We start from the raw sequence: 26,715 nt of genomic DNA, 5'->3' as shown, positions 1-26,715 counted from the left end.
TGGATTTAGATTTTTAGGAATTTCTGATCTCAAAATACTGTATAACCAATGCAGTCAGACAACTCACATGTTTTTATGTTTTTGTTTAGATTGATAAATGGTGCAAGTCTGGGAATCTGAAGTGCAAAGGACCAGCCCGATGGGTCAAACCATTCAGATGTATAGGTAGGATATAGTAGGCAGAAGCTTGATGGGTAAAATCGTTCAGTTGTACAAGTAGGATATAGTAGGCAGAAGCCCTATGGTTCAAACTGTTCAGATGTATAGGTAAGAAATGGTAGGCAGCAGCGCTATGGTTCAAACTGTTTAGATGTATAGGTAGGATATAGTAGGCAGCAGCCCTATGGTTCAAACTGTAGATGTATTAGGTAGAATATAGTAGGCAGCAGCCCTATGGTTCAAACTGCAGATGTATTAGGTAGGATATAGTAGGCAGCAGCCCTATGGATAAAACTGTTCAGATGTATAGGAGGGATATCGTAGGCAGAAGCTTGATGGGTCAAACCGTTCAGATGTATAGGTAGGATAAATTTAACAAGGAGGTAACAGCCCGATGGGTCAAACCATTTAGATGCATGAGAGGATTGATGCAAATAGTAGGCACTAGCCCTGTGGGTAGAATTGATTTGGCTGGCTGTTTTAAACTTTAACTAAAGAGCTAGGTAATTTTTCTTTTACAATCTTTTACAACATTTTTCTAATATAAGTTATTTATTGATAGTGTAATCTATATAATCAAACAAGACATTCGTATATATATATATGATGCATATAGCTGGACCGATTGGGCTGACATTTTTTGTGGACACTCATGGGAGATGGGGCGGGGGTGTCAAAAGCTAAAAAATTTAAAAGTATTTTTTTCTCCATATTTTTTTCTTTTAAAATTTTTTTTCAAAATTTTTTTTCTCAATATTTTAAAAAAAAAATTTTGTTTTACGATCAACGCCGGGCCCTTCAGCTAGTATTTTATAAATATTCATTATTCCTACTACCACTTTCCACCTATCCAACTTCCCACCCCCACCCCCGCCAACCGATCAGAGAATCATGAGTAAATTCGTCTATACTCACCTTACTCAACACGGCTCAAATTTCCTAATATCATATTGGAAAGTACGATAATAGATGTTGAGACTTGAGAGCTAGAGATACTAGAGAGATCCTTCAGAATTCTTGGATTTCTACGGAACTCCAGGATATAATGAACTCTTGGAACTTTAGGAATTTCAGGAATTTAAGAAACCCCAGACTCGCCAGGAACTATAGAAACTCCAGGAACTCCATGATCTTTTGTTACTCTAGTGCCTCTAGGAACTCCAGACCGTCCAGGCACTCCAGCAACTCTAGGAACTCCAGGGACGAATTCCAAGAACTCCAGGATCTCTAGAAACTCCAGGATCTCTAGGAACTCCAAGAAATTCATAAACTGTGGGAACTCTAAGAACTGTAACTCTAGGATCGTCAGAAACTAATCAAGCTTAGGTTCCCCCAGGAATTCAATAAACTAAAGAAGTTCCAGAAATTCTGCGAACTCAGTTATAAAAAGCTACAGGAACGCCGGGAATACCAGGATCTCAACCTGTAGGACCCTTTAAAACTTAAAGATTTAAATGAGCTCCAGGAACTCCATGGACACCTGGGACATCAATAATCCTCCGAATTTAGACCCCTTTTTCCCATTCTTGCCTCTTTCCCCCCTTACCCTATACTCCTCCCTGCCCTCTCCCAACCCATTTCCAAGCCTAGGTTAAGGATTGGTTTCGACTGTGCAGAGAATATTTTATCTTTATATCCGCAGCAGCAATATACACTCGACACTCTATACTCTACACTCTACACTCTACACTCTACACTCTACACTCTACACTCTACACTCTACACACTTTACACTTTGTTTTTTGTTTTATTTGTATCCAATAAACTTCAATAATTCGCTTACACCGATCGGGTCCAAATTTGTTGTAGTTTTATACTGTACCAAGATGCTCACAGAAAGTTAAAATAGAGGATGGGCGCGAAGCGCCAAAGAAGCTTAGTACACTATAATTAAAATGATTTTTTTTTCTTCTAGAATCTCCTCCAACGAAACCTACAGCTTCCACCACACCTTCGGTAATAATTACAATATCATTATTATTATTAATATTATTATTATTTTTTCAGACTGTAAAGACTGCTGACGATGAATATTATGATGATGATTATCTGGAGGAGGAAGATGATGAGTACTATGACGATGATGACGATGATGACGAATATGATAATGATGATGATGATGGTGATGATGTGAATACTGATGAACTATTAAACGAAATAGAGACTGAGGAGAAGAATAAAAAGGCGGAAAAACTAAAATTTGGTAATCCTTCTAGATTGTTGTACTGTAATCATCTGTATTTAAAGTAACTATAGATATCTTTTTATGAAATGTTTTGATATTTCAAACTTTGATTATTTAGCAGTATCCTACTTTTTAAAAGGTCTATCAAGGCGCAAAATTCTAAGGATTATAAAATTGAGGCGGACTAACCAGGGCGAGATGCATTCGGTTTCTTACATTTGTATTCAATAACGTAACAATCTTTAAACTTACGAAGTTGTCTTATTTTACTTTTTCGTTAAAATATATACGCCAACAAAAAAAAAGAATAAAAGAGAAAAAGGCGAAAGAAATATGTTTAATCAGTCAAATTGTGATAAAAAGTCACAGTTATCTGGGATAAGGACCCAACTGTTAAATTCGCGTGAGTATTCCTTTGCAAGATTGTTTGTTTCAAAGAAAACTAAAAATTCTGTCTCCTGTTTTTTAACAATTTCAGGTGATCTAAAAGGGCTGGAGACTAGACGCATTTTAAACAAAAAAAATTGTTAGATTTGATAATTTATTATTTTCGATTGCCATCCTTAAAATTTGCTGCCACATGCATTAGTGAAAATGAGATGAATTAAAAGAATTTATATCTTTTCATAACAGAAAAATAGTGATATCTTGCTTACTAATGTTAATCCAATAATTAGGTAAAGGGCAGCGCTGTGAATTGGGCTCAACAAAATCTAATATCTTTCTTCTCTGTCTAGATAGTGTTGATCCTTACTTCACCCACTACTCCCCTAGTGAGGAGCACAAAGAGTTCAGCAGAGCCTTAGAGAGGCTCGATGGGAAGCACAGGGAAAGGATGACCAAGGTTAATATCTAAATAGTAATCAAAATAATTAAGTCTTTACCACAAACTCAAATTTTTAAATCTCTATATCTTTGCAACCCGATGTGATAGACCTTAGATATTTCAAACTATGAATTCTGTTAGATCAAATAATATAAGTTTGAAATATCTGAGGTTTATCCCATAAGGCTGCAAATATATTACGATTAGAAAATTTGAGTTGGTACTGGTAGCAAAGACTCAATTTCTTTAGTGATTTAAAATCATGCATTATGAGAGCTCATTTAAATTGTTTATATTGTATGAAATAGCTTTCATCTACAATGCCTAACTCGATATTTTGACCAAATTCCGTGAACAAACAAGTTGTATTATCATGATCACTCATTAGTCGAGCACATATATTTCTATCACAATATTTAGAGATTATTGAAAGGGAATTACCTCTATCCTTCGGACCAATAAAAACCGGTTTAGTGTTTTTTGAAGGAATAGAAATACTAAAGTTCCAGCCTTAGGTTTGCCAGAGGAACATCATTATTTATTCATCAATTACAGCTTCACTATTTTAATACAGTGGTAGGCGATTTTAACAATACAATGAAGCCGACTTAAGATTTCAATCTTGATTCATATCAAGCTGTTAAACAGCATGCATAAACATAAAAATAGAAGTTAAGAGAAGCTTTCGATTTAAAAAACTTCTCTTTGATTACTTGTATGCTTGTAATTTGATAAAGATTGTAAACAATTAAAACTTTTTTAACAAAAGATGGCATACATATCAGTAACTGTACAAAATAAAAAAGCGATTTAATGAATTGTTTCAAATACCAAATTGTTTGTACGTTATTAATTTAATCCAAAATATTAATAATCTAACGCTAAAAAATTGCAAATACTTCTTCAACATTTAGAAATGTTACGAACAAACACACACTTTTTAAGACTTGAAATATTTATAGCTACAAAAAATGTTTAAATGATTAAGTAAGGTTTAACCAAGAGAAAAAGCCTGGCGACAACCCAAAATTGGTCCTGCCTAAATAATGTTCTCTGAAGAGCTAAGACAGCGACTGTCTGATATATCTGCGTAAATTATATAAAGAATATATTACTACTTGAGAATACAAAACTGTTTTATTGCTGAATATACAATGTTTGAGGGGTTGTGAGGGGGGGGGGTTAGGGGATATTTTAAAGGTTTTGAATAAAAATAATGAATATTGTACATAGTTATTGTGCAGATTTCGTACATAGTATACAGATTTTGCACACATTTATTGTACAGATTTAAACATAGTTATTGAACAGATTTCGGACAGAGTTATTGTTAAGAATTTTAAACAGTCTTTGTACAGATTTTAAACATAGTTATTATACAGAATTTGTACATAGTTATTGTACAGATTTTGACATAGTTATGGTAAAGATTTTATCATAATTATTGTACTTCTTGTGTGCGTGTACATAGTTAATGTACAGATGTTGTTGTTGTTTAGGTGATGAAAGAGTGGAGTAGGATGGAGGATAAGTACAGTAGCCTGGCTAAAACCAGCAAAGAAGACGCTGAAACTCTAAACCACGAGATGACAAAACAGTTTGAGGTAAACATGCAGGGGTAACCAAAAAACAGCCAAATTATGGCTTGTCTTTTAACAATTTTAGCTTTTAAATGTTACTCTTACAGTAGTAATTTATTATCGTTCTCAAAATTTGGTTACCACCACAGGATGAGACTTCAGAGACGATTGAACGAAATTTGTTTAGTCCATTTTCTTATATTCAGGTTTCCTTGTAGGCCAAAACCGGATAATTTCTGTGCTTAATCATTTGGTAAACCACCAAAATACTCAATTGCAAGCTGAAAAAAAATCAGCTACAGACTGTAAACTACAGAGTACAGACTGCAGACTACAGACTACAGACTACAGACTACAGACTACAGACTACAGACTACAGACTACAGACTACAGACTACAGACTACAGACTAAATACTACAGACTACAGACTACAGACTACAGACTACAGACTACAGACTGCAGACTACAGACTACAGACTACAGACTGCAGACTGCAGACTAAAGACTGCAGACTACAGACTGCAAAACAGACTACAGACTACAGACTACAGACTCCTGACTACTGACTACTGATGACTACCTAGGACCGGATAGAAGGACTAGAGAAGGATCATGAAGGGGAAAAAGATCAGATAATCTCTATGCATCAGCAGAGGGTTGTTTCAAGGTAAACTCAAAAACTTTCAGAATAATAATTTTGAAATAATTTTTGATGTTTATATTTTTAGATAATTAAAATAATGTTTATTAATAGACCTTTTAGTAAATATGTGCAAACATATCTAAATACTGAATTACAATGTGATGCAGCTTTAATAATGAAAAGCAATTAATGATAATGAAAACAGAAAAAAACATTATAATTTCCCATGTCTCTTCATGAAAAAGATTCACGGCTCATGAAAAAGATGTAGTTTTCCTTTAAACAGTCCCGTTTACAAAATTTGTGAACAAACTGCAATTAAACGTGAAATTAGTGCTTTTACTTCTTAATTGTGATTTCTATTGTTTAATCAGTAAACTCAGAAACATTTGAGATTCAACAGAATTTTATGACACGCTGTCTACCGTTAATATCACCTCTCCACTAAACGCTACTATATGTTTGGTCCGGGTACTGCAGTTAACTACAAAAAACACCAAAAGCTTAGTTGAGGATGTTGTGTGTATAATAATATCTTGTTTTTATCTTCTGTTTAAGTATTGAGAGATATCAACTATAATCAATTAACCAATCTATCTATCTTGAAAACTATCTATTTATTCTAGGTTATAAGTAAAACTGGTGCAACATAAAATATTAACAACTCTAGCTTGAAAACCCAGCTTTCCCTGGAGATTTCAACGATTATTTTTTGGCTCTAACGAACTCCTATACTAGCGTCTGTAAGCGTAAGTTCAAGTGACCCTATGTACAGTTTAACCCAACACAATGCACATCGGAATGGTGCAGATAAGTTTACACACACATATTTCTGCACGCGACGAACACACAAAGGTTTTAAGGGTACAGTTGTAAATCGGACATTGCCATCTTTGCATGTGGGCTCACTTAAAATTACGCTTACAGTTCCTCTAATAAAAGTTTTAAGAACATTTAAAAGCGGGTTCATGAGTTGTAATAATCAGATTTACACACATAGCAGCAGAGATTACTACTTTATGTATAGAAAATAAAAATATCTAATTTTTTAGAGAAGCTGCTGCGAGCTCTTCATAAGGATCGCCACCACTCCCTTGAGCACTACAGGTACAATACAGTGGTCCCCACTTTTATCTAGTTTAATTTACGTTGTATGAAAGTATTCTCTACGTTGAAAAGCTTGAACATTTTTGTGTCACTTGAAATCCGTTAATTATTTGTTATTAAGGTTGTACAGTGTACATGTAATAAACAGATTGGCATGTCTGATTCACATTGCATGTTTTTGAAAACTGATTATTACTTGCGCAATTCTTGCTTCAGAGACAATTGAGAGATTAAAAGAATTAAATACTTTCCAATCTGGAAAAACGACGTTATCTTGAACATTTTTGCTAAAATTATAGTTTCAACGGTTCTGTCGGGAATTGGACATGTCACTCTTTTTTAATTGAAGGGTCACTTTCCACTAGCAGTCCCTTTGAATTATAAAATTAACCTAATACTTAATATTTTTGTTTACTAGCCATCCAAAAGAATGTAATGGACCAAATCCACTTTTAAATTAAAAAATGAAAAAAATCAAAAGTACAAAAGTTGAAAGAACAGAAGACCACATTTAATGGGGAAATGTGATCGAAAGTTATTCCTCACTGATAAATTAACTCGGACTTAAAAAATAATAGATTGTCTGAAATTAGGAATATGGTTGAGCTGACCCCTGATCAAGCTGACAGACAGAAAGAGGTCACACTGATGCATCTTACAGACATTGACAGGTAAAATTTGTTTATCATACAGTGAGACCTTATAAACTGCAGAATAGGAAGACGACGGATAGACACATGTACAATTCAAGACAAATGTACAATTCAAGACAAATGTACAATTCAAGCCACATGTACAATTCAAGACACATGTACAATTCAAGACACAATTCAAGACAAGTATTTTTAGTATAACAACATTACGTGCACAAAGGATGAATAAAATGTCGTCTTCCAATTCCATAGCTCTATTGTATTTATTTTCAAATACAAAATACAATAAGACAATTTATGATGGTTCAGCATAAAACAATCAAATAAAATATACAATATAAGCCAACTAAAAAAAATAATATTTATTAATTTTGTTCTGATCGGTATTTGTTGAAAAAACTATTCATATTGTAATCATCATCATTCATTGTGCACAAACATATTATTAGTCAGCTCCTAAATAATCAAAACATTTACAGGGTTGCTTACATTGCACTTATAAATACATATTGATTCAGTACAAGTATTAAATATTCTCGTTGACTGTTGTAGACTTTGACATCTTTCAAATCTACCATTATCAAAGGGTGTAAACCCATTCGTGTTGACTGAATCATAATTTGATTTAGCTTTCAGTCACGGATTTGATCATGGACAATTTTGCACATTTTATATGTTGGCATTGCCGCAGTCCTGAAACTGCAAAATTCCTAAAAAAATGTATAAACACATTATACTATATATGCTATACACTTTTCAAAGCTTTTAAATATCAATCATATTTTGAATTCTAAACAGAATTTAATTGAAGATTTTATCAGTAGAACAAATGTCTAAATTCTAACACATGCTATGTTAGAACAGAATTTAAGAAAGCAAAGACGATTTTACAAAGAAAAGACTAAAAAGATCAAAAAGAGTAAAATATATACTCAAACATAAAGTATGTTAAAAATCGGCGCGAATTAAAAAGATGTTAAAAATGCGTAAAACCTATACATTCTTCACAACCCATAAAGCCTATTTTAGTTTTTTAACATTGCAAATAAATCTGTCATTTTTATTTCTGAAAGTTGTTTATAGTTCATCGTCTAAAAATACTAACAATCCAACACCAGTTTATATTAAATATAATGTAAACAATAAATAAGTAACTTTCCTTCTTCTTTACTTTCTTTTTCCTTATATTTCTATTTTTTATATTTTTTTAGAATTGGTGGGAAATATTCCCACAACCTTTATTTTTGAAGGTTTTCAAATATTTTCTCCTTAAAGACTTAATTTTGTATGTTTTTGTTATTTTTCATAAATAAATGATTATTTACTTACTTACTTTACTAATGCGCACCCCTTACTATGTGTATACATTACAATCAGGCGAACACCACCTATAGACTCATATTAAGCTAGCCTTACAAGCTGAAAATGACTAAATTTACCAAATTCGTAGAACGGTAAAGTGAAAACGACATTCAAATTTGAAATAAAATTCTTGATTCAACATTTTGTAAAATGCAAGAGAACCAAATATGGTCGGTATGATGGGGGAGGGGAGGGGAAAGAGAAGGTTAGGGGGAGAAGGTAAAAATTCAGAATCCTCTGAGAAAGATTGTTTTACTCAGAAATTGTTTAAGTTTAAAAGTGAAATATTAATTTGATAACTTCTCTTTTCAGATACGAAAACATTCCCTTTGAAGGGACCTGGGCTAACACCTTGTATTGTTAAGGATCATTACTAGATCGGTTTCCAGAGCTGAGATTATAAAAATTAAACCCGACCTCCGTGAGCTCAAGCGTTTGTGGAGACTCGAGTCTCTTTAAATTTCAAAACTTAAACTTCAAGTATAGACATTATTTCCAGAGTGTGTTTATTTTATAAATCTAGAGTTTTAATGTAAAATATAACAGTTTTTACAAAATAAGGGCCAAGTCTTATAAAAGATAAGACCGACTCAGTCGGTTTTAATTAAAACTAATTCTAGTTAAACCTCGAGTCTTCACTTGGTCTATACTTGGACGTAAATAGACTTTGGTTTCAGCTTTTCAAATTTCATCTCAGATCTCAGGATTAAACCCTGTATTGTTAAGGATCGTGAATGAGAGTTTAGGATTGCTAGATCGGTTTCCAGATCTCAGGATTAAACCCTGTCTTGTTTAGGATCGTGAATGAGAGTTTAGGATTGCTAGATCGGTTTCCAGATCTCAGGATTAAACTTCTCCCGCTCATGGAAGACTTTTTAATCGAACTCAGGTAAATGGTAAATACAATAACAGTTGTTCAACCGCAATTTTTATTCAGGCAGTACCTTAAACACCAACATACAGGGCTACCCAAAAAGATAAGAATTCAGAGACGACTGTACGGAACTTCCTCATTCTTTATTCTTACATTTATGATTACCTGCATCCGTAACGTTAATGATATTTTTGTAAAGCAATTATATAACCATTAACAACATTAACAAGCCATGTTATGTCTAAAGTCTTTCAAATCCTTATGATCAAAGTATTACTGGTCATCATAGTTTTTGAAACTGATTTTCTCCCAAAATACCGGACCTTATATTTAAGGTAAACTCATTCCTTTCGGAAATATGATTTCAGCAAGATCTAAAATGATATGTTTTAAAAGAATTTAATTGAATTAAGGAAAAAAAACCCCATAAATTCAAAGATGAAATAAATCTCTAGAGAGTCTTATTAAATTTAGAATAAAATTGAGAAAATATAAAATCTGACTTCACAAGAAATACCCACATGAATATAAATGCATAAATGTACAATGCCNTTTATCACATTATTTAGGGTGAGGTTAGGATAAGACAATTTCTGGGCCGAGTGCTGCGGCCTATTAAAAGTTTAATAATGTGCTGTTTCTCTCAATATTTAGGGTTAGGTTAGGTTAAGACAATTTCTGGGCCGAGCGCTGCGGCCAGGAGTGGCTAGGGGGCCGAGCGCTGCGGCCTATTAAAAGTTTAATAATGTGCTGTTTCTCTCATTATTTAGGGTTAGGTTAGGTTAAGACAATTTCTGGGCCGAGCACTGCAGCTAGGATGGGCTAGGGGGCCGAGCGCTGCGGCCTGTTTAAAGTTTAATAATGTGCTGTTTCTCTCATTATTTTGGGTTAGGTAAGGTTAAGACAATTTCTGGGCCGAGCGCTGCGGCTAGGATGGGCTAGGGGGCCGAGTGCTGCAGCCTATTTAATGTTAAATAATGTGCTGTCTCTCTCAATATTTTGGGTTAAGTTAGCTTAGGTTAAGACAACTTATGGGCCGAGAGCTGCGGCTATAGGGTGGGCTAGGGGGCTGAGCGCTGCGGGCTATTAAATGTTAAATAATGTGCTGTTTCTTACATTATTTTGGGTTAGGTTAGGTTAAGACAATTTCTGGGCCGAGCGCTGCGGCTAGGATGGGCTAAGGGCCAAGCACTACATAAAAAGTAACATTAATAACTTCCTAACATTGCCATACATAAAGTCCGTTATTGTTGTAGAATTTAAATCCTTCTGAATCTTGTAACATTTTGCCACCCCTAGAAGGGGTGATGAATAAGTAATTCATGATCCAAGTATCCTCTTCTTGCAGTATATGACACAAGTACAGGTTCAAACGTGGTTTTTAGAAAATATTGCGAATTTTACAATTATTTTTGGCGCATTTCTTTTGTGCAGAAATAAAAGATTCCTAGAATCAATTATCTTCAATTGAATATAAAACTAAAAATTAAACAATTTTACATCTTGTCACTTTTATTTCGTTTACCAAATTGTCACTTTTACGACGTTACCAAATTGTCATTACCAAATTGTCACTTTTTTGTTGTTACTAATTTATCATTACCAAATTGTCACTTTTATTTCGTTTACCAAATTGTCGCTTTTATGACGTTACCAAATTGTCATTACCAAATTGTCACTTTTTTGTAGTTACCAATTTGTCATTACCAAATTGTCACTTTTGTGAGCTTACCAAATTGTCATTACCAAATTGTCGTTACCTAATTTGTCACCTTACCAAATTGTCATTACCAAATTGACATTACCAAATTGACATTACCAAATATCCGCCCATCCTCGGGAGGGCTTAGGATTTTTTTCAAAGAGAGCCCCTTTCCTACTTTTGAAGTGATACAGGGAAATTTGATTACCGTAAATGACAATATTTGATACACTTCCCACAATCTTTTAGTCATAATTTATTTCTTTATTGGAATTTAATTAAAAATATTCAAATTATGGGACAGTGAGGTTGATGTTGGAATATTACAACATGACAGCTGGTTAATGGTTTATAATATCTTATTCCATAGTTCGTTAGGGTGTGTAAGACCAAAGAGAATAATAACGAATATTATATGGTAGTCATTTTATAGTAAAATTTGTTTTACAATGTAAAATATTTTTAAAAAGAAAAAAAATGAAAAAAGTCTTTCATATCTAATACTGTTTATGGAAGAAGATGCATTCAAAACTCAAATGTCATGTTTCGTGAGACACCCTGTACCCATGCTTTCCATCCATCCTGCTGTATTCTTATTTTCTTTTCTTTTTCAATCTTTGTTTGAACAATAGAATTGAAATGCAGATAAAGAATACAACCGGATTGCTAAAATATTTTGAACACAACAAAATTGAAAATTGAAAAAGATGTTTTCTATGAATTGTATCCTGTGTTCTGTATTCTGTATCCTGTATCCTGTATCCTGTGTTCTGTATCCTGTATCCTGTATCCTGTATCCTGTGTTCTGTATCATATTGCGCGGATTTCTTGTTTTGAAAGTAAATTAAAGTTTAATTCTGGGTTCCTTGTAGTTTCCAACTTAATATATACACAGGGTGTCTCTAAATAATATAATTAAAGGGACTCTAAGCGTAATTTTTAGTGACCCTCTATGCAAATATGACAATGCCCGATTTTTAACGGTACCCTCAAAAGCTTAGACTGATCAAGTATGAATTTGATCTAAAAACATATAGATCCCATTACTTTATAAAAATGTACAATACAGCAAATAATTTATAAACAATTTTAAAGAAAATAATCCTTATAAAACGGACGGACAAACTCTCAAGTAGTTAACCAGCCCTGTACATAAAAAAAGTATTTCCAGACCTGGGTGATTAACAAAAATACTTGCCTCAATGTAACTAAATAAGGAAAAAGTCGAACAAATCTATCTCGTTCTAAAACATTAATATTCTGAAAATAACTGGCTTGAAAAATCTTGCGCATTTACACATAAAAATAATAAACGGTAAAAATTTCAGAAATATAGAGAGAGCATTTGATAACTATGAGACAGGAGAGTTTTTCACGGAGCTGTTGAAGAAATTCTCACAAGAAAAAGACAAACAGGGCCAGAAACATGAATACACAGTCAGGAAATAGGAATACACAGCCAGGAAACAGGAATACACAGCCAGGAAACAGGAATACAGAGCCGGGAAACAGGATTACACAGCCAGGAAACATGAATACACAGCCAGGAAACAGGAATACACAGCCAGGAAACAGGGAAGAAATGAAGATCCCAGGAAATATTACACTGACAAGTTAAGGTTATGGATACAAGCATATGGTCCAGCCAAGAGAAGCCTGGTAGAATTCAAGAATGCAATGATCATGGGACGGTACCGCATGCTTGCAGTTCGTGCCTAGGGTACTGCAATGTGAAAGCAAGATCAATGCAATACTGGATCATCAGCTGATCAACATGACAATGATCTGGCAGAATTAAGGAGCTCATATAGTTTTAAGACAGAGGGAAAAAGCACGAGAATGGATGAAATGAAGAAAACAGGGCAAGATCCTATGGAAGTAAACGCAATGACTGATGTTTTGATGTTAAATGAATCAGATAAGGAACAAAGTTATGGAGATGTCAACGCGATGCAGTATGGAGAACACTGTTTTCTCTGCAAGAAAACTGGTCATCTGAAGAGGAATTTCAGGGAATTTGAAGAATGGAGGAGGAATAATTTAAACTGGAAGAACAGAAGTACCAACCGACTAGAAATACCAACTGTAGGGCAATTCTCCTGTTACAATTGTGGCAAAAAAAGAAACATGTTGCAGGATTGCAAAGTAGAGAGACTGAATAATGGAGGAAAAGGCAACAGAAATCAAAGAGGTGGACAAGCGGCAGAAATTAAAAAAATTCAAGGCGGATGTTATGGAGGTGATTAAGAAGGGAGTATCGGATGTTATGGAGGTGATTAAGAAGGGAGTATCGAATGTGGTTTTTCCGTAGAGAGTTCCAACAGCGGACAGCTGGCAACTCTAGAGATGATGAAATTCTTAATAATAATAATGATGATGAATTAATAAACGTTTCAAGTCTTTTAAATGTCCAACCTTTTAATTCCGAGTCAACAGATACCTTAAAGCCTCAGGGCAAGGTAAGAAAGGAAGAGAGGAGTTGGGAAAAAGATTTAATCATGAACTTGAACAGTATGGATAAGTTAGAGACAGACGACAGTAAAACCTCATATGTGATAGATAGATATAGATAGATAGATAGATATATATTTGATTAAATATTAAATTAAAAACAATTTAAATTGCACAATTTTTACATTTTAATTTAGTAAGGGTCTCTCTAACTGCATTGCTGGTTGTTTTGAATGCAAGATATCCAAGCGCGACAATTATGGTTTAGCATTTGTGGTTAAAGGAAATCTAATGAAGGGTACTCTAGTATCTAAGGAATTCTGTGAGATGATTGGTGGAAAAATGTCAGAAAAGAGCAATATTCATGTGGGCACAGCAGAAAAAGGAGGAAAAGGACTTAAAGTATTAGAGAAAATAGAAAAGATCAAGTCTTAACTAGATGAGTTAGATCAGGTGATTGAAGTTGAACCCATAGTGATAGAAACCAAGACGTAAAAAAGCTGTTCTGTATGGTGGAGGCTCGTTTATTGCATAGCGGAGGCATGGTTTGCATAGGGGAGGCTTGGTCTGCATAGTGGAGGCTTGGTTTGCCTAGCAAATCAGGGAGGCTCGTGTCCGGGGGTTCCCTCCCTCTCTATTCTTAAGTATAGTTCTTGAATCGATATCTCTTGGTTACTCTACTGTAAAATATACTTCTATACAAGTATAGTTCTTGTATAGATATCTCTTGATTATCTTACTGTAAAATATACTTCTATACAAGTATAGTTCTTGTATAGATATCTCTTGATTATCTTACTGTAAAATATACTTCTATACAAGCATAGCTCTTGTATAGATATCTCTTGGTTATCCTACTGTAAAATATACTTCTACACAAGTATAGTTCTTGTATAGATATCTCTTGATTATCTTACTGTAAAATATATTTCTATACAAAAAATTCTTGTATTGATATCTCTTGGTTATCCTACTGTATGATATACTCTATACAAGTATAGTTCTCGTATTGACATCTCTTGGTTATCCTACTGTAAAATATACTTCTATTCTAGTACAGTTCTTGCAAAGATATCTCTTGGATATCCTACTGAAAAAAATACTTCTATTCTAGTACAGTTCTTGCATAGATATCTCTTGGATATCCAACTGTAAAATATACTCCCCAAGTTGGATTCTAAAGGTCCCAAGGGAACACTGAATTAGAACCAAAGTCATGATTTCCACTTAGAATTGCACAAAATTACAATTTACAGATTTTAAACATTATAAAAAAGTTCAAATTAGCATAATTTGGTCGTATATAGACTACTGTCAAAATAACTTCAATTGACATTTAATTTAAACACGGACATGTCTGATTCACAAGGATACCTTTTTAACCCCCTGTCCCAACAAAAATGATGAAAAGATCCTCGTTAATATTTTGAAAAATTTATCATTTCTGATTGTGAGTTTCTAAAGTCGACAATATCTTTTTTATGATTAAAAATCGACAATATATTTTTTAAGATTGAAAATCGACAATATCTTTTTTTAAGATTGAAAATCGACAATATCTTTTTTAAGATTGAAAATCGACAATTTCTTTTTTAAGATTGAAAATCGACAATATCCTTTTTAAGATTGAAAATCGACAATATCTTCCGTTTTACGTTCCTCAGATAACAATTTAAGTGTCCTGCTGTGAAACGGGCATGGAAATAAGATTTAAATTTTAAAACTAAATCAGTTTTAAATCTTACCTCTTCCATTTCTTGTCTTGCTTTTGATTTTTTTCTTATGTATTTACTAGACTGTTGAGATTAGGAAAGATAAAACATTTACTTTCTATAGAACAATATTTTTCACCAAATAAAACCAAACGTTGATACATTTCAATAATAAGGAATTTTGCGGATTTTCCATTTTAGTTTCAGATTTGCAGAATTGCACTTCTTAATGCAAAATGCAACATAATTTTGTTTTGATAGTACAGCACTTTCAAAATATCCAATTTCTCAAAATCAAAACTTTTTGTTTTATTGCAAAACAACTTCTTCTAAAACTAGACATATAAATACACAGAGAATAGCATATAGGATATCATACCGAAACTAAATTTGAAAACTTATCGTACATTGGGATAAATTGTTTTGGTTGGTCTATTATCTTTTGGCATGGGAAAAATTGGCTAATTGTTATGAAAGCAAACTTATTATGAAAGAAAATATAATTATGAAACATGATAAACATCTCATATTCTCATGGAGCCTTCTAAAAGTAAAAAACCTTGAACTTTAAAAAAGAAGTTCGGTTTCAGAGGCCAGCACAGCAGTACATACACATATGTCTGCAGTGTGAATTTGTAAACAATCAATTTAATTTCAGGTCTAAGGATGATACCCCCGCCCCTAGGTTCTCTATGGATAGAAAACAAGAGGAGAAAATACTGGACAGTTTCAAGGATAACGTGGTTCATAGGATTCAAGAGCAGGTAGGATACAGGATACAGGATACTGGAGCAGGTAGGATACAGGATATAAGAGCAGGTAGGATACAAGATATAGGATACAAGAGCAGGTAGAATACAGGACACAGGATACGGGAGCAGGTAGGATACATGGGATACAAGAGCAGGTAGAATACAGGATATTGAATACGGGAGCAGGTAGGATACAGGATACAAGAGCAGGTAGGATACAGGACACAGGATACGGGAGCAGGTAGGATTAAAGATATAGGATACAGAAGCAGGTAGGATACAGGATACAAGAGCAGGCCGGATACAGGATACATCATACAGGATCAGGTAGAATACAGGATACAGGAGCAGGTAGGATACAGGATATATCATACAGGATCAGGTAGGATACAGGATACAGAAGCAGGTAGGATACAGGATACAGGATACAGGAGAAGGTAGGATACAAGATATGGGATACAGGAGCAGGTAGGATACAGGATACAAGAGCAGGCCGGATACATTATACATCATGCAGGATCAGGTAGGATACAGGATACAGGAGCAGGTATAGGATACTGGTCACAGGATCAGGTAGGATACAGGATATGATACAGGAGGAGGTAGGATACATCAGGTAGGATACAGGATACAGGATACGGGGACAGGTAGGATACTGATTACAGGATCATGTAGGATACAGGATACAGGAGCATGTAGGATACAGGCTACAGGATCGGGAAATAGAAAAAATAATACAGGATTTCAGATCTGGATACAGGATACAGGATAGAAAATACAGAATATTTGATTAAGGGTACACGATACAACATTTTTCAAAATTAACATTTTTATCCGCTAAGCTAATCCTTCCTTTCTCATATGTAGGAAGAGAAAATGAAGGAGGAGAAGAAGAAGAGAACGGAAAAGAAGAAGATGGAGGAAAAAATGGTGGGGGACAAGGAGAAGATATTGAATGAAGAGAACATGAGAAAGGAGAAGAATATGTTGGTTCGAAGAAGGAAAATTGATCTTCCCGTAGTTCCTGGGTTTGATACCGGAGCTAAGAGGGACGAGTACTCTAGATGGGACGACGGACTGATGGACGAGTATAGCAGGATGGACGAATACAGTGCCTTGAACAAGGTTGAGGTTGAGGTGGAGGATAGGGTGGTCAACAGTAACGCCCAAGCACATAAGCTCATACACGATCAATTGGTAATATAACCTAACAGTCAGATCCATAAAACAATGCAATTAAAGACAACATTTGTGCATTTTATGTTGTCAATGCCATTAAGAAAATAGATCAGTAGCTTGAAAACCCAATTTGTGGTGTTTCGCGATTATTGAAGTACTAAAAATCATAACTGTAGCATACTAGTCGTCTTTCTATTCTACAATTTTTATGGGTCTGGAATTTGCTGCAAACCTTAATACCTTCAACCTGCAGTTACTGTTCGGAAAAACCTGGGTTTATTGAATTGTATTCCTTTCCCAGCCTGCATATTTTGGATTTCATAAAGACCACACCAAGACCAAAAAGTTCAGTTAAACTTTAAATTGAATTTTTTTTTAAATACCAGCTGAAATGCTTGGCGTTGCCCGTAAAATTAAAAAAAACTAGAATTTTAAAAAATCGATTTTTAGCAAATAGAAAAAATATTGATTTTTGAAAAAACAATTTTCTCTTAGATTCGAAGATATCTTGTTCAGGATTTCTCTGTGTCGGGGAGTACTCCTGCTCCTGTAAACGGATACCTCCATTATATTCTCCTGGTTGGAGGTGGAACTGCTCTCATTGTTCTACTCGGACTAGTCGTCTTCAAGCGCAGGCGCAATAACAATATCCGCTCACATCAGGTTCAGTAAACTGTTCATTTGAAGTACCAGGCCGAATTTTAAGCAGTTAGAACAAGTTGTACAGTATTAAAGACGGCAAAACTGGACGGTACATGCACCAAATACATCATTAAATAAAAAAGACATTCGTATATATATATATTGCCTATAGATCGGCCACTCAGGGGTGTTTTAGACTAAAAAAAATTCTAAATTATTTTTTCAAAATTTTTTTATTTATTTTCAGCTAGTATTTTATAAGGTCGAAGATTTCAATTTTTCAAATCTAATTTAAGTGGCTCCGTCATATTTTAAGATTATAAAAGCTTGGCTTCGTTTTAACTAGCGTAAAAAATGCATGCTACGTTCTTTGACGTTTGTTGACATATCTTTAAATCATAGACTACTAAAATGTACTTTGTGATTGTAATAACATGAAAGTTGACGAAAAGATTAAGGGTATGTAAAATGTAATTAAAAAAAAACTATGTTAGGGTTTAATATTTTATACAGTAAAAAGCAAATTCTTACAAGGTAAATTATTCAAAAATCATAAAATTATTGAAATTCTTTATTGGAAAGTATAAACCCAGGGATTTTCATAAAATATTAGAATATTATTTTTTGGTCCAGTAAACAAAGGTTTCCTATTTTCTATGTTTTCCAAAACATTTTCAATTTGTTATTTTAAGTTTTTGAAATTAACAGATTTTTTTATAACATATTTTTATATTTTCAACTAACTAGTTAAAAAACAAAAACATCTTTAAATATTTTCTGTTCAGGGTTTCCTTGAGGTTCCCCAGTTCTCTTGTCCCGAGGAAAAACATCTCTCATCAATGCAGGTATAAAACATTTTTTACAATTTTTTTAAGGCCCCAGAAAATCAGGCTTGGCATTGATAGTCTACCAGCTAGTGTCCGTGATTACATCGATATCTGACTTATCTTGCCCATTGGTTTGGCATTGATAGTTTACAAGCTAGTGTCCGTGTTGACATCGATATCTTACTTATCTTGCCCATTGGTTCATTCGATATCGTGTCCGAGTTTTGACATTGATAGTAAAGTGAAACTGAGTTATACCTGGATAAATACGGATTTGAGAAACCATTATGGAGTAGGGCATTTTCTACAATGTAAGTAGATTAGAGATTGTATATTAGCCTGTAAGGCTGTAAACAATTATAGGACTTGTATAAATACAGTAATGAGACTGAAACAAACCTAACTTTTATATTAGCTAAAAACTTTGCTTGTAAACATGTTATGTTTGGTGTGAAGGGAGTGACCGAAAAAGACTTTCCCTCGGATTTAACATAAGTGCTTAAAGTTTGTTGGCTTTAGAGAATGATTTCAATTTAAAGTGAGGGATCATCCACTCCTGTATCCCGAGTCCATTAGTACCTGATCCAATCAGGGTTGAGTCATGTGTTTGTTGTCTATTCTGAACAAATAGAAATAGTATGGCGGTAACATCTATCTTTCTATTTATCTCATTATCCAATAAGATATATGAATCCTTTAATCGGAGCTAACAATTAATGGAAATGTTTACTGCTTCTGAAACTATAGTGCATCAGGAAGTAATAAACTACGTCTTCAAGTTCGGCTTTTATCTGTTGATTTGTCTGTTTAATTTTGTGCATTTTCACTTGAGAGTTGCCACAAAAATTGCAAACCTGATTGGTTCAGCCGTTTGAGGTGTTGACGATGAAATAATGGTAAGGGAGAACATATGCGAGCTTATTTCAAACATTCTCATACGGTTTTTTTTTTCTTTCAGGCGAGCGGTTATGAGAACCCAACATACAAGTATTTTGAAGCAAGTGTGGCTTAAACATACTTCCTTTCAATTCGTTCCACTCATAAAAATTATTTTTTAATTTTTGCAAAAACTTTTATGCTAAAAAAATCCAAAAAAATTCTTGCTTCTTTACTAACAACTGATTATGTTTTTTTAATGATATCAAATTAATTAAAAAGATTATTTAATAAAAATTATGATCTGATTTTTTTTAATGTGCCATTTAGTACTGTAGTGTAAAATACTGATAGTTAAGTAATTTTGTTTTCAACCCTTAAAATTTTTTTTAAAGAAGAAATATCTAATTTTTCAAATAATAAAACAGCTCTGTTTAAAATGTTAGAACTCTTTTTTCCTAAATCCGACAGTTTGCATTCTTGGCAAATATTGTATTTCCACAAAAATAGCTTTAAATCTATACTATTCTTGAAAATGTATATTTTAAAATATTTGGATTTAGAATTCAATTATTCTTTTACGCACTATGAACACATAGACCTATAAAATAAAATTTTATTTCCGCCTCAAATCCTTTATATTAAGTTATCTACAATTGTGCCAAATAAAAGGATCAGCTGTCCTTCAATGTTATTTTTTTCTCGAAATAAACATTTGTTCTAAACAAGCAAGTTACTGTAGAGAGTAGAATGTAATCAAGAGAGTATGTTATTTTCTTTGACAGTCATTCAAGTAAAAAGAAAGTTTATCTGGATTAAAGATTAACATTTTTTCCTTGTAAATAAATATCTATTTATATATATTTNTTACTTAGGATCTGTTCGTCCTGAACAAGTACACTGTTAGTAATGTACACTGTACAATGTACATTGAACATGTTCATATGGTTGTGAGGAGCAGGGTAAAAAAAGGAGGAGAAAGAATGAAGATTGGTCTGAAGAGGATGAGGAAGGATGAGCATTATGAGAAGGATTAGAATAAGGAGAAGTATGAGTATAAGCATAAGGATGAGAATGAGAAAAATAAAAAAGAGAATAAGAAAAAGGATGAGGATGAGTAGAAGGATAAGGATTAGGTGAAGGATGAGGATAATGAGAAGAATGAGTTGAGAAGGATGAGGATAAGGATAAGCATGAGTTGAGAAGGTTGAGGATAAGGAGAAGAATTGAGTATGAGAAGGATGATTATGAGAAAGATGAGGATAAGGAGAAGGGTGAGTATGAAAAGGATGAGGATAAGGAGAAGGAGAAGGAGGAGGATAAGGAGAAGTATAAGAAGGATGATTATGAGAAGGATGAGGATAAGGAGAAGGATGAGTATGAAAAGGATGAGGATAAGGAGAAGTATGAGAAGGATGATTATGAGAAGGATGAGGATAAGGAGAAGGATGTGAAGGATGATTATGAGAAGGATGAGGATAAGGAGAAGGATGAGTATGAAAAGGATGAGGTACATCCGAACATGTTAATGTAGAATAGAATGAAGGAATAAGTATTCCTTGAACTTGCGATCATGATTCCGAAGAATTTAACATGTTTATGTACAATTTAAAGCATGTGTTTGTACAACTTGTCATATACATAGTCATGCACAACTAAGCACATGTTTATGTACAACTATACATATTTTTATATAAGTACGTCTGATCATATTTATGCACAACTGTACGTTTATATGAACAACTAAACACGTGATCGTACAACAGCTGATGTCAATGTACATTTAACCATATCGACGTTTGTCATCACATGCAACAAATGATAATAAAAACAAATACTTACCAAAAACCCTCTACCAGTGTAAGAATACATTACAGTTCCTAAAAGAGGAAATGTAGTACACGGTTGATTTCTTCTGTGTGTTTTGGGTAACCCTGCATTTTATCCTTTGAATTGTGGGTAACCCTGTATCGTATCCTTTGTATTGAGGGTAACCCTGTATCTTATCCTTTGTATTGAGGGTAACCCTGTATCTTATTCTTTATGAGGGTAACCCTTTATCTTATCCTTTGTACTGAGGGTAACCCTGTATCTTATCCTTTGTATTTAGGATAACCCTGTATCTTATTCTTTATGAGGGTAACCCTTTATCTTATTTTTTGTATTGAGGGTAACCTCGTATCTTATCCTTTGAACTGTGGGTAACCCTGTATTTTATCCTTTCTATTAAGGGTAACACTTTATCTATTTTACCTTTAGACCAAAATCCTCCCCAGATTCCGAAAGTTCCATATGTCCTGGAAAGGAGTTTTATTATTTTTAATACAATGGTAGGCAATTATATTAATACAATGAAGACGACTTTTTAATTTAAGTTTGATTGTTTACAAGCATTTTTCGACTTTCAAGTAATCAAAGAGAAGCTTTTTTTATTGGCAACTTCTCTTTGTTTTGGTGAATATGTATCCATGATGTTTAAAAGCTTGATATAAATCAAAATTCAAATAGAAAGTCGTCTTCATTGTATTGATTTAATCGCCTATCACTGTATATCTTGCTTGAAAGTTACAATATTGAAGTGATTTTTTTATCAGTATTTTCATTATATTCTTTAAATCACCTGATTAAATGTTTACATAACATCAAAATATACATGTCTCTTGCTGGCATTCGTTCCTCTAAAATCAATAATATTTTTTTTACAAGAACGATTTTGATGAGAAAAAATCTAACAAAATTGGGTATTTACTCGCCTTCAATGCCTATATATCTTTGCAACCGGAGGCCGAATTTAAAGAATTTAAGCCGCGGCTCAAATATGCTTGGTTCCACTTAAAATTGTATTAAATTTTTCAAGATTTAAGCTGGCGCTCAATTGAAACCGTTTTTGGGGGGATTTGAGACGCGGCTTATATTCATTAAATTCGGACACAGATGGTTGAAACTCTAGAATAACTTTAAATTTGAAATGTTAAAGGGCTGATGTAATAATCAGAAATTTCATGAGCGATACATTTTAAGGAAAACTTTGAAAGTTTGAACTTTCTCAAATTGAAATATTTCAAAATTTAAAATCTGTTAAAGGTTTTATAGAAAAAATTTATGCACGCAATAATAAATAGTTTTTAGTCTTAGACTTAAAAACTGTTTTCAATAAAAGTATCTTTAAAAAAATCCAACCTGATATTAAAGAATAGTATCCCGGAAATCCAACGTCTGGTTCATTTTCAAAATTATTTTTGAGCCAAAGTTTTTCATCGCTCAGCATTACAAATACACTTTTCGTTGTCTCATTGTCTATTCGAGCCCTATATAGAGAAAACATAATAAACTTTAACCCAAAAATGAGGAGGGGTTGGGGAATAAACAACAAGAAAATCTACGATATTTATTTAAGGTTATTGTTCAATGATGTGTGAAAAGTATTATTTCACAACTTAATCTTATTACTGGACAGAGGGTTGTGAAACCCCAGTTTGACATAAAACTCATTCAATTTAACGATTTGACCAAAAATATGTTTATAATTACAGAAAATCATGATCATAAGAAAACGGGCAATAAAAATTCTGTACAGTTGTTTTTAAAGTCCCATTCTCTGTAGGTAACCCATTATATGTTGAGAAGTCAGAACTGAGATGTAGTAAATCCCAGGATCAAGTGTTAATCCGCGATATTATGCAAACCAACAGATCAATTAAATTCGGGGCTACTTTTCTACCACTACAAATATTCAAGATCACTTTTTCAATAACAGATTAAAAAAGATTACGTCATTTCTAAAAGGACCGCGTTGCAATTATAAGTGATCCTTTAATGAAAGAGGGGTATGCCTGATTCACAACAGTACCCGGGAATCCTTAATCTCATAAATAATGTGGAAGATGATTTTGATTTTCTAACTTAACATTTTCTCTCGATTTCTTTATTGTTTTTGAAGCTTTACAGCCTCTTTAATGATCTTACCTAAAAAGATTAATGCAGTGCAAAAAGTAAGCTCTCCAAACATTATCATTAGTATAAAAATCCTAAAAGTTATATAGTTTTGAATAGATAAAAAAGCATGTTTTTTAAAGATTTTCTTAATATTTATCCATGCACGTGTTATATTTTGTTTTGAAAATATCAAGTGGTGGACGGTGGAGTAATATTTGAACATGCATTTTTCTAAGATTATTTCATTTAAAAAAAATAAAAACATTTTATGATTAAAAGAATGACCGTTAGATGAGGATTGTGAGCATAATCTCCTCTCCTGGCATGAATCCCAACATAAACTATCTTCCTCCCACCAAATTGTTCTCTGAACAATCGATAAAGGATTAAAATCAAATTTGGCGGATTTATCTAATTTCACGGATTTAGTTAAAATGCAAATTTTGTCGCAGATTTAGCTAAATTTCAGAAACAAACGCTACACAGTGATGTAACCAGATAATAATGGAACAATTGTCATTTTCTATGTTTCTTATCCCCAGAAAATGCAATTTAACTGCAAAATCTAGTCTGAAGGAAAAGGTCAAATTTAATCAACTTTACTTTGTGACCTCGTAGCTCCTCCCGTAGAAAGACAAATTGGTCCAAATATGCAAATTCATAGCATTTTCTTTACTTTTCAATAGCTCTTTAAAAACTGGAGTTATGATTGAAAACATTTTTACTTTTTACGTTCAATTTTCTTAGGTTTATCAAGATTTACAAGTGATTTATTTGGACGAAAAATATGGCATATACGAAATCCATATCTATATTATTTGATATAAAGAAGAAACAAGACAGTTTTTAGATCACCGCTGTATTGATTTTATTTTACATAATTGTTTAATTTTCTTACAAGTTCTTTAGAAAATCTAATATGATAAATTGAATTTAAAATGATAAAGCTTTAGGTTCTCTTGAAAATAAAATAACATTTGTTGTCTAAATTTAATTTATATACCTTATTGCATGTGTTGATTGTTTTAAAGCTTTTTTAGCTGCCTTCACAATATCAGACTTAAACTGTTCAAAAGATAATATTGCAACTGTTCAAAAACTGTTAAAAAAAGTTGAAATCTGAAAATTAGCAGAGTTTTATTTTACGTGAATGCATGTTAATTTGATTTTTTTTGTTTTTATAAAAAAGTTATTTTAAAAGAGTTAATCAGATTCAAATTCGTAATCTTCATATCTAAATATTTATTTTAGTAAAGCTTATCGTTTGCATACATACTAATTTATAGTTAGGTTTCGTTACATTCATCATTATAATAGATTACTATTTTAACATACATTATTATAACACGCACGAAATTTTTAAAATCTTTAAAAAAGTTGTAGATTTCGTTGTTAATGCATTAAATAATATCCAAATTATAAAGTTTATGATAAAATGAATTTATTTAGTTTTTTTATGCCATAAAAAGCAATATTTACATTTTCAAAAATGTTAACTATTTATTTGTGGTCTCCGATGAAAACTTTGGGGTCTCCGGTATGGTACGGGTTGGGGTCTCCGGTACCACTCCGATGATGCTGCTTTCTTCCTACACACTCATGAAACGTGTTATATTTTTTTTTGAAAATATCAAGTGGTGGACAGTGGAGTAGTATTTCAACATGAACTTTTCTAAGATTTTTTCATTTAAAAAAATAAAAACATTTTATGAATTAAAAAATGACCGTTAGATGAGGATTGTGAGCATAATCTCCTCTCCTGGCATGAATCCCAACATAAACTATCTTCCTCCCACCAAACTGTTCTCTGAACAATCGATAAAGAATTAAGATTAAATTTGGCGGATTTATCTAATTTCACGGATTTAGTTAAAATGCAAATTTTGTCGCAGATTTCAGAATATAACCAGATAATAGTGAAATAATTGTCATTTTCTATGTTTCTTATTCTCTGGAAATGCAATTTAACTGCCAAATCTAGTCCGAAGGAAAAGGTCAAATTTAATCGATATTACTTTGTGACCTCGTAGGTCCTCCCGTTTTTTTACGCTCAAGTCATGAGAAAGGCAAATTGGTCCAAATATGAAAATTCATAGCATTTTCTGTACTTTCCAATAGCTCTTCAATAAGTGGAGTTATTATTGAAAACATTTAAGATTTCTACTTTTTCGTTCAATTTTCTTAGGTTTATCAAGATTTACAAGTGATTTATTTCGGCGAAAAATATGACATACGAAATCCATATCTATATTATTTGATTTAATGAAGAAACAAGACAGTTTTTAGGTCACCGCTGTATTGATTTTTATTTTACATAATTTTCTGAAGACCTCTTTAGAAAATCTAATATAATAAATTGAATATAAAATGATACAGCTTTAGGTTTTCTTGAAAATAAAAGAAACATTTGTTGTCTAAATTTGATCCAAATACCTTATTGAATGTGTTGATTGTTTCAAAGCTTTTTTAGCCGCCTTCACAATATCAGACTTGAACTGTTCCAAAGATATTGAAACTGTTCAAAAACTGTAAAAAATAATGGAATAGTTAATCAGATTCAAATTAGTAATCAATCTTAGCTTTTTATCTCTATCTGATATTAGATAAAAAGAATTTGAAATAAAACCATTCAGTGGCGCAAGAAGGGGGGGCGAACCGAGTTTCGCCCCCCTCCCTCTTTTTTTTTTGCTCCCCTCTTGACTCAATAATGATCACGATTGTAGACAATCATGTTATCAAATTTTGTCGACGAAAAAAAATTCAACAATTTTTCTTTGGCGCCTCGCGCTTCATTTCTAATAGAATTTCTAACGTTTTTCTCGTTTTAGACTGAAAGAAAGTGAGTCGTTCATAATTGATCCTCTCAAAAAACTGTATACATGATACTTCTTATGAGTAAATATATATATCATTTAAGGTTACTCAAAACCTGACAACCTTAGAAGAATAACAAGAAGGATTATATCAGACTATTAGGACTTTTGCAGACTAGAAGAGGAAAACAAAAGCTCCTTACTGGAAAACAAGGACAGAATGACTTCGATCAGAAAGACTATGGATTATGGACAGACGAAATGTAGTCAAGTACTGCCAGGAACTACTTACTTAGGACTGTACAGAGCTACGATTAAGGGACTAAATAGTGGAAAAATATGACTAGTGGATGAATCACAAAAAAGTGCTGGAGACTATAATATATACAATAATACAGGGGACTAACCCAGGGACTAACAGACAATAAGATAAAT

General features: G+C 33.0%; 3 protein-coding genes and 1 long non-coding RNA gene across 4 annotated transcripts; 3 read left to right on the top strand and 1 right to left on the bottom strand.

Moving 5' to 3' along the window:
• Positions 1 to 68: 68 nt before the first annotated feature.
• On the top strand, positions 69 to 5,418 carry LOC111698441 (uncharacterized). Its single transcript, XR_002764535.1, has 6 exons — positions 69 to 165; positions 2,075 to 2,115; positions 2,167 to 2,362; positions 3,082 to 3,188; positions 4,670 to 4,774; positions 5,336 to 5,418. It is a non-coding gene; the product is annotated as an uncharacterized LOC111698441 (long non-coding RNA).
• Positions 5,419 to 6,432: 1,014 nt separating this feature from the next.
• Positions 6,433 to 20,232, top strand: LOC111698439 (amyloid-beta-like protein). The gene is made up of 8 exons (XM_023468784.1): positions 6,433 to 6,501; positions 7,095 to 7,172; positions 9,243 to 9,405; positions 15,914 to 16,019; positions 16,875 to 17,204; positions 17,703 to 17,849; positions 18,614 to 18,673; positions 19,614 to 20,232. The coding sequence occupies exons 3-8, from the start codon at positions 9,380 to 9,382 to the stop codon at positions 19,665 to 19,667; spliced, it is 723 nt and encodes a 240-aa protein (XP_023324552.1). The 5' UTR covers positions 6,433 to 6,501; positions 7,095 to 7,172; positions 9,243 to 9,379; the 3' UTR covers positions 19,668 to 20,232.
• Positions 20,233 to 20,475: 243 nt separating this feature from the next.
• On the top strand, positions 20,476 to 21,065 carry LOC111698457 (myb-like protein X). The gene is made up of 2 exons (XM_023468803.1): positions 20,476 to 20,493; positions 20,706 to 21,065. Exons 1-2 carry the CDS (start codon positions 20,476 to 20,478, stop codon positions 21,063 to 21,065), a joined length of 378 nt encoding a protein of 125 aa, XP_023324571.1.
• A 74-nt stretch (positions 21,066 to 21,139) lies between these two features.
• LOC111698456 (galactoside 2-alpha-L-fucosyltransferase 2) lies at positions 21,140 to 26,260 on the bottom strand. Its single transcript, XM_023468801.1, has 9 exons — positions 26,233 to 26,260; positions 25,901 to 25,982; positions 25,193 to 25,274; positions 23,498 to 23,559; positions 22,712 to 22,839; positions 22,152 to 22,209; positions 21,785 to 21,828; positions 21,374 to 21,411; positions 21,140 to 21,208 (listed from the first exon to the last, which is right to left on the bottom strand). The coding sequence occupies exons 1-9, from the start codon at positions 26,258 to 26,260 to the stop codon at positions 21,140 to 21,142; spliced, it is 591 nt and encodes a 196-aa protein (XP_023324569.1).
• Positions 26,261 to 26,715: the final 455 nt, after the last annotated feature.

The sequence above is a fragment of the Eurytemora carolleeae genome, unplaced genomic scaffold (assembly GCF_000591075.1).
Source record: "Eurytemora carolleeae unplaced genomic scaffold, Eaff_2.0 scaffold164, whole genome shotgun sequence".
NCBI classification, from domain to species: Eukaryota; Metazoa; Arthropoda; class Copepoda; order Calanoida; family Temoridae; genus Eurytemora; species Eurytemora carolleeae.
This window is presented reverse-complemented; position numbering and strand designations above follow the sequence as displayed.

Coding starts and splice junctions, on each gene's coding strand:
- LOC111698456 (XM_023468801.1), bottom strand. CDS start 26,260: ATGAAGCGCGAGGCGCCAAAGAAAAATT. Junction 25,983..26,232: donor CGAGGCGCCAAAGAAAAATT/GTTGAATTTTTT, acceptor GTTTTTGAACAG/TTTCAATATCTTTGGAACAG. Junction 21,829..22,151: donor TTATGTAAACATTTAATCAG/GTGATTTAAAGA, acceptor ACTCCTTTCCAG/GACATATGGAACTTTCGGAA.
- LOC111698439 (XM_023468784.1), top strand. CDS start 9,380: ATGGAAGACTTTTTAATCGAACTCAG. Junction 16,020..16,874: donor TTCATAGGATTCAAGAGCAG/GTAGGATACAGG, acceptor TCTCATATGTAG/GAAGAGAAAATGAAGGAGGA. Junction 17,850..18,613: donor ACAATATCCGCTCACATCAG/GTTCAGTAAACT, acceptor TTTTCTGTTCAG/GGTTTCCTTGAGGTTCCCCA.